The sequence below is a fragment of the Cricetulus griseus genome, chromosome 5, assembly GCF_003668045.3.
Source record: "Cricetulus griseus strain 17A/GY chromosome 5, alternate assembly CriGri-PICRH-1.0, whole genome shotgun sequence".
Classification (NCBI taxonomy): domain Eukaryota; kingdom Metazoa; phylum Chordata; class Mammalia; order Rodentia; family Cricetidae; genus Cricetulus; species Cricetulus griseus.
The window spans coordinates 122,154,631-122,163,018 of record NC_048598.1 but is presented as its reverse complement, the minus strand read 5'-3'; the positions used below and the strand labels follow the sequence as shown (position 1 = coordinate 122,163,018).

Sequence of the window (8,388 nt, the reverse complement as noted above, 5' to 3'; positions counted from 1 at the left end):
AAAAATTGGAATAGTCCCCTGAATCTTATCGGACCACCATGGCTCAGCAGCATTTATAATCAAATGTATTTTAGCAGCTGTAGCTCTTTCCTCAGCAATCAAACAATTTAAAGACAACACAATAGCATATAGTATCCAGACTCTCTGTGTATTTTCCATCTTTATGTGGCTTTTTTTATTTACTCAATTCCTTTTACTTTTATTTTTTCCTTTTTTGAGAAAGGCCATCTCTGTGTACTTTTACCTGTCCTGGAATTCTCTCTGTACACCAGGCTGGCTACTGTATTTCTTTTTAAACAACTTTTCCTTTTTCTTTTCTCCTCCAAGTTTATGTGTTTTTTTTTTTAACACACTGTAAACCCTTTAGAGGATTTTCTTCATCTGAATCTGTCTTTACTGTAAATTTTTATCTTTTTCTGGCCATGAAAGTCTCATCTGCACATTAACACCATTTGATTGTTTGGTAAAAGAGCCATGTGGCTGTTTTTGCTGCTGATGCTGAATCAGGAAACCGCTCTTAAAGGAGCCACGCACAAGCCTCTGCTTGTCTGGGAGAATGCCTGGCAAACAGGGCTACCCAAATAAATGCTACTACCAGGAAACTGTGCTTGCCTCTGTTCTTTTGTTTTTAAAATCCCTTTTTAAGTTTTTGTCAGGTTCTACATGGAAGTTCTTACAACCCATGTTGCCGGCGCCGTTTTGTTATGATTGGTTCTTTGTCCTGGCTGGGTCCTGCCACCTTTGAGCCCCCAAATAAACACACAGACACTATGTTAATTATGAAACTGTTGGCCAATGACTAGGACTTCTTATTGGCTAGCTCTGTCTTAATTATTAACCCAGTTTCTATTAATCTATGTATTTCCTCATAGTCTTATCTTACCAGAGAAGGGCTTGGAACTCTTACTCCTTCCTCCACATGGCAACTCCTCCTCTGTCCACACCTCCCAGAATTCTCCTCATCTCCTAGCCCTGCCTATCTTCCTGCCTGGCCAATCAGTAGTTTATTCATCAACCAGTAAGAGAAACATATACAGAATAATATCTTCCATCAGGTCATGAGTTTTTAGTGAAAGGAACAACAATTAACAAAGATTCACTCTTGTTTACTAAATAAAATCCAAGCAGTTGGGTGTGTCAGATATTATCATTTCCCAAGTTTTATTTGATGCTTGAGATAATGAACAACAGCCAAGAACATATTAAGAATTACCTGTACCTAGTGACAATATTTCTGATTCTGATGAAGGGGAAGATACTCTCATCTTTCTATAAACTCCCAGAAATATGCTTAGAGTCACACATGCAATAATATTTTTGTTGCCAAACTGAATGCATAGGATATTAAGTTAGATATATCCTCTTAACCAGGCAAACAAGCCTTAGACTCTTTGGGACCAGAAGGTATTCAATGATATATAAAGTCTGGCTATTAGCAGACAAGTTAGAAGAGACAAAACAGTCACAATTATTGACAATTGAATAACATTGACTCTTCTTTTTGGAGATGTTGGGCCACTGTCAACACTACCTCCATAGCCCCTGTGCAGGCAGAAAGGCAGGGACCACCCATAGTCACAATGGCAGTGATGCTTGTTATTACAGATCCCCTTCCTATTACAGGTCTCAGGAAGGCAGGCATTTGAAAAGACAGATAGACTGATACACTTCTTGTGTACACAGATCTTTCCTGTTCCACAGGTGGTCCCATCTTTCACTTCACCAACATCAGGTACACCCATCCCTACATGATGGTCAGTACTCCAGCAGGTGATGCCATTGGCATAAATGTTCTGCAAAACAGAATGAGTCTGGAGATGGAGAATGTCTTTCACATTTTCACACTGAACTTTCCCACAGAATATATCTGACATTCTACATTTTAGGTATACTGTACCATTTGTGCCACAGTGGCCAAACCTGTTTCCCTGTGAGTTCATTTCTTTGTAACAGGCATGAGATGCACTTCTTGCACCCTTGCCAAAAATCTCCCTGCATTGTTGGTCATGGTTATTACACTGCTTTTGATAGCAGTAGGCACTGACACCACAGGAGACCCCATTCTGTACATAGCTATCTTCAGGGCACTGGTGGGATGTTCCATTGCACCACTCTGGAAGGTCACATTCATTGACCTTTGGTCTACAGACTTCCCCTGATAGCATAAGTTTGCAGTCTTTGCAACAAAGGCCAAAAGCACAGGCAGCCCCAGGCCTCAGTTTACAGTTCAACAAACAACAGGGATCTTGTTCACACTCATGTACAGATCCACAGTCACACTCCTCTTCATTTTCAACCATACCATTCCCACAGCGCTTCAGCAGAAAGACTGCCCCTGGTCTTGGATGATTGTGCAAGCAAGTTCCTTGGTTTAAAGCAGTTTTCATAAAATCACTGTAGCTGCAGTTGGTGAATCTCACTGCTGGTACTCTGTAAGTACTCATGACACAACCACTTTCCCCACAAAAACAGAATTCTTCATCGTGCTGCATACCAAAAGTATGACCTAACTCATGCGCCACAGTGTTGGCAAAAAGAGACCAGGAGTCTCCTTGGAAATTTTCAACCCCACAGTCAAGAGGAGGATGACATATTCCTGCAACATAGGCTATACCTAGTACACTTATAAGTGAGCTTCTAATGAAAATATGGGCTGCATCATGAGGTACCTGAGAAAGACTGCCTTGTTTCCACTGAGAAAAGTCTTCTAAGACCTGATGTATATTTTCCATTGGGAAAACATTTCCTCGATTCCAGATCTCAATACCAATCAAAGTCACATAGGTATCCAGCTGCTTGTACATGGAATCCACCATGTTAACAATGAGAACCACATCCTCTTGCACCTTTGACAGATTGCGTTGACAGTAAGTGAAAAAACCATAGTCTACCACCACAGCCAGCTCCAGAAACCATGTGTGGGTCCACAATTTCACAGAATTTTGCTTCACAGCTGACCTCTCAGCATCTTCAAGTCGAAAGTGTTGGTATGGCATCCTCTTCTCTGTTAAACCACACATCATAGGTGGAAATTGTGTCTTGTTATTGTTTAATGTATAAACTAGGTGTTCAAATGTGCTGGAGTGCCTGATGGGTTGGATTTCATAGGAGAAGCCATTCATTTGTAACACTCCCTGAAACCCCCCATTGCAGGCACTGAAAGCAACTAAAGACTCAGGGACCCCCTCTACAAAACCATGATAGTAACAGTCACTAGGGACAAATGGGTAATCCTTGAGAAGGGCATGCTCCTCTGAGTAGGTGAGCACAGAGAAGTGAATAGAAACCAACAGATTCTTGACTCTCATGTGAACAACATGTCTTTGGCCCCCAAATACCAAGCTGTAGGAGAGCCATCCTGAATTTTTTGTACCTCTGTCCCTGCTGGTCACCTTTAGGGGGATTACCACTTCTGGGGAATTGAGGTATTGAGTGGACCCAGTTTTTGAGAGGACATTAGGGGACAGAGACACCTTAAGGCACAGCAGCAAAAGAGTGACTCTCATGAGTGCCTCAGCATCTGCATCTAACATTATGAAGCCATCTGCCCAGAGCAGAAAAAGACTGGGTATGAGACACTCCTGTTCCGGTTCTTCCCCTGGAGCTGATCAGGGAGTGGTGCTGACATTTAGAGGTGGTGTCCTGGCAGAGTTGAATCATCAGAGCTGCAGAGCTGAAAGTGAGAAGAATTCTCAGGTGAGGTGAGACACTCAAGTGAGAAGACACTGATTGATGCATCAAGGCAATGGTTTTGGATTTGGTTTCAATAAAGAGAATGAAGAGTTCTGGGGTGAGGTAGAGAAGATAATATTGTCCATATGTTGATAGCTGTCAAAGTTTGAAGATAAGTACTTACACAATTAGCTTAACCCTTATGGTTAATATGAAAACATCCTTAATAAAAAGTTAAAGCAAAATTAGGAACAGAGTGAGACTATATCTTGATTTGTCTAGCATAGTATTAGTTTACATTTGGGTGTCTTTGCATAACTATCGATAGTGTCCCACTTGATGGCTAAAAGTGGAGGCATGAAAAATAATTAACAATCTATTTAATAGTAAATTGTATTACAATCCAATAAATTTGTATTAGTATCAGGATTTACGTGAAGTGTTCTTTATCCACTGTCTCCTCATCAAATTCTCCTCTAGCTATATGTAGCACATTGCAAGGTCCTTACCTACAGAGTTCATGACTTTCATTCATTTTAGCATCTTCTATAATACCTAATGTATTTCTGTGAACCATAAAAAAGTAGAGAGATGTGGTGGAACACCTTAGATTACAAATGAGTGTTACTTAAAATGAATTCATCTTTAATTATAATTTTAGAAGGGGAAAGTTCATGTAACTCCTGTAAGGATATAGGAAGCATGTGTTATCAGTTGCCTAGAGAAAATAGCAATGTCAAGAGAAAATGTCTACAGAAGGAAAATGAGAACATATGCAATTTAAATCCCTGAGCACTTCCTGTGTGGTATTTTAGGACTACTATGGAAGAATCCCAATTTTTTCAAAAACATATACTCGTGAATATGGAGAATTTCTGCACCTGACATATAGTCTCACTGGCAGCATATCCATTTCTTTATTCATTAAAAACGGATTTATGCATTTGAAGAATACAAAGTATAGAATGTTATGCCAGACAGGGGGATCAAAATATAGACAATAATAAAATATACATATAATCAATTAAGTGCAGAAACATAATAGAAATATGAATGAGCTTTATGGAGTCTCTGTGTGCAAGGTTTTATATTGAATAAATTAGAGTTCTCTTGTTATTCTGAGAAAAAGTTGCAAGATTTCATCATAGTTTCAAGTAACTTACACAAAAGAGAATAAGAATCACCAAGCCTATGTGAAAATAAGAGAAGGAAACCAACATTTATAATGCTTATTGAGGCAAACAGGATTGATGGGAGATTAACAAAGTTCATGCTTCAGGAGTCTTCATTGCAGAGCACCAGAAACACCCTAAACACCACAACACACTTAATACAAGTCACAAAATATACCTCATAAACAAAAAAGAGGATGTCAGAAATTGGATGATATTTGGATAATACATATATTTATCTCTTTACCAATAATATGTTCTGGAGAGGAAAGGTTTTTTCTAAACTATCAGGAATACAGAATAAATATTTATCATAGTAGAATGAGGAATTCTTTTTAGCTCCCCCAGTATAAAGTACAATGGAGTAATTCTTATAAAGGAAGAGATTGGAGAATCAATAACTAAACCTATTTATTAATAGTCGCAACACTTGTAGATGGAACCGAAGGAAGGAAATTTGTGAGTTGAAGGCCAGCCCTGGTGACACTACCTAAAACAGGTACATAAACATGAGGGACTACATATTGTAAAGGTGTGCTCAGATCAATATAAACACTGAGGAGGATCAAATTTCATGATACGGTGCTGTCAGCTTTTCAAATTTATAAACTGCACTAAGTAAATGTTCTCTTTCGCACTTATTTTGGTACTTGTAATTCTGTGTCTGCTTTCTTAAACTAGGCACTTCATTTTATACATGACTCAGGGTCAAAACTTTTATTTCACTTCTGGTCTCCATAAAAATACCAACAGTAGTTGGTATAAGAACAGTGTGTGTGTGTGTGTGTGTGTGTGTGTGTGTGTTTACAAGTACAAGTAGATGCCTCTCATGTCTACGTTAGGTGTCTTAAGTCACTTTCCACCCTACTTTCTGTATCAGGGTTTTAACCCTGAAAACTTGAATCTCACTGATTCTTCTAGATTTGCTGATCTGCAAGCCCTTGCCGGTCTGTCCCTTCCTCTCTAGCACTGGAATTACAAGTACGTGCTGCCATGCCCAAATTTTACATGAGTAGTGAGGATTCAGACTCAGGGATGTATGCTTGAGTGGCAAGCACTTTAATAACTGAGCCATCTCCCCGGCTTACAGGATTACAGGCATGCACCAGTATGCCCAGCTTCTTATGGCATCTTTAATCATGCTGATATGACAAACCTCACCTAAGGAGATGTGGAAAATAAAAATGCCTAACCAAATGCCAATCACCTCCTGAATTCCAAATCCATCCTCACTTAATCAGAGCATCCGGATTCAATGTTGCCTGTACCTCCATATATCTTTTTATGTTTTCTGGAGTCTTCTTTTGGTGACAGAGGAAGATAAGAAGGAAAGGACAAAGGTAAGGGGAGGAGGAGGAAGGAGGACTGTGTGAGGTTAAGGGGAGAAAGGAGAGAGAGAGAGAAATGCTTTATTCCCAGCCTCTTTAAGAAAAGCACCCCCCACCTCTGCTTACCTAGCTAAACTTGAGTTTAAGTGCTCCATGAAGGCTCACTCCAACTCCATCCTTGGAAGCTTCATATACGATGTGGTTCCAAGTCAATGCTCCTATTCTCCTGTATACAAAGTCAATACCAGAGCATTCATTCTTCGGCTGACTGCACTAATCTTTTCATTTCTCATCAACTACTTCATCATTCTTGCACAAATTTCTAAGGCATTGGCCCCAGACTGATAAAATTATTCTTCACCAAAAATGTGACCCTCAACTAATCTCAACAAGTGAATAACACACCCCCAAATCACTTTTTAGTTAGTCATAGCTATAATCTCTTTCCCACCTCACTCCATTTCTTTGTATCACACATACATACACTTCTGATACCCTCAGGAATTTGCAATTCTAATCCTTCTAACTCTGCCTTACTCTGAGACAAACTCCTCAAGCTCAGAGATAACCTGAGTGCTTTTCACGTTTCCTTGGGTCTCATGTCTCTCAGTCTCTTGCCTGTGTGATCCATTTGAGCCAGCTCCAGTGCTTCAACCACTACATATGAAAATCTTCAGCTCTCTAATATCCTACAATTATAATTTCTATGCTGAGCAGTCTAGAGATCCATGTCTAAAGCCATGATCACATGGAGGTGCCGTTGGGAGATGCTGTAAACTTTCTGAAGGTGGAGCCAAGTCAGGGGATATGGTCTCTGGCTCCCTGGAGATGTGCCTGAGTGGTAACTATGGAAGCCTGGCTTGTCTTCTTCCTCTCCGTTTCACTCCCCAACTTATAATGAATGTGGATTTGTTCTGCCTTTCACTCCTCTCCATTTGCATCTCGTCTGACCATCAGAGGCTGGTCACCTGATCATGGACTGGAACCTAGAAGACACTGACCCGAAATAAACTTTTTCTGCTTGTAACTTTTATTATTTGGGGTATTATGTTATAGTGACAGAAATGTAACTAATAGACCTATTTACAATATACATTGTATGGGAGAAACTACATGGATCCTGTCAAATTCATTATTCCTTCATTGAAGTTATTTACAAAAACAATCCCCAAACAATGAAATTATCAAAAATTTTAAGAGGGGGTGTACAAGCTGAACTGAAATGATGTGTTCTGGCTTTCCAGTCGAAGGGATAGAGACATTAATCCAATGTACATTCAGGCCCTCTGATGCCTTGTTTATTTTCATTTTCCTAGATACTTCATTCAAATCTCCTAAATGTTCTGAATCTTCTTGTCGATGAAGTTCATGTGGAGAAAACCCATCCTCATCTCATGGATAACACAGTAAAGTTAAATGGTTAACCAAGTACACTCTGAGTGTAAGGTTTTTTTTTGTTTTGTTTTGTTTTTTAATCTCTCCTCGGTTTGCTACATAAATACTGGTTTGTTTCAGTCTGAAAGTATCATTGCCATTGGAGTTCCTAAAAGATCCTGGACCCGTTTGACCAGGACTTCAGCTGCATCCACTACATCCACTAAGAGCACCACCTGTGCATATTCACGATGTTCCCTTTTCAAAGGGCCCTGCCCACCTCCCATCCTCTCTTTCTTTCTCTTCCTCTCTGTCTGTTCCTCTCTCTCCCTTCTCTACCCCTCTTTCTTCCCTCTTCTCTTCTTTCTTCTCTTTCATGATGCTCCTGTCTCCAGAGGCTGGTCTCCCCCCTCTCCTTTCCCCTTTTTATGATCCATTTCCCTAATTAAAAAAAAAAAAAAAAAAAAAACAGGCCAGGTGTTGGTGGCGCACGCCTTTAATCCCAGCACTCGGGGGACAGAGGCAGGTGGATCTCTGTGAGTTCGAGGCCAGCCTGGTCTCCAAAGCGAGTGCCAGGATAGGCTCCAAAGCTACACAGAGAAACCCTGTCTCAAAAAACCAAAAACCAAAACAAAACAACAAAAACAAAAATGAGAGGCTTAGGAGGAGAACATTCAGAGAGATAGGAGAAGGAAAACATCAAAAGAGACAGAAGGGACATTTCTGGATAGAGATAAGAAAAGAAATATAGAACACAGAACGAAGAACACAGAAGAATAAAAAAGGAACCCATCAAGGGAGTATGTATCTTTTTCCCTAACCCCCTCAGATAATAAAGTCTA

General features: G+C 40.0%; 1 protein-coding gene across 1 annotated transcript; it reads right to left on the bottom strand.

Moving 5' to 3' along the window:
- Positions 1-980: 980 nt before the first annotated feature.
- Adam21 (ADAM metallopeptidase domain 21) lies at positions 981-3,708 on the bottom strand. The gene has a single exon (XM_027418418.2). The coding sequence runs from the start codon at positions 3,531-3,533 to the stop codon at positions 1,383-1,385; it is 2,151 nt and encodes a 716-aa protein (XP_027274219.1). The 5' UTR covers positions 3,534-3,708; the 3' UTR covers positions 981-1,382.
- Between the last annotated feature and the right edge of the window lie 4,680 nt (positions 3,709-8,388).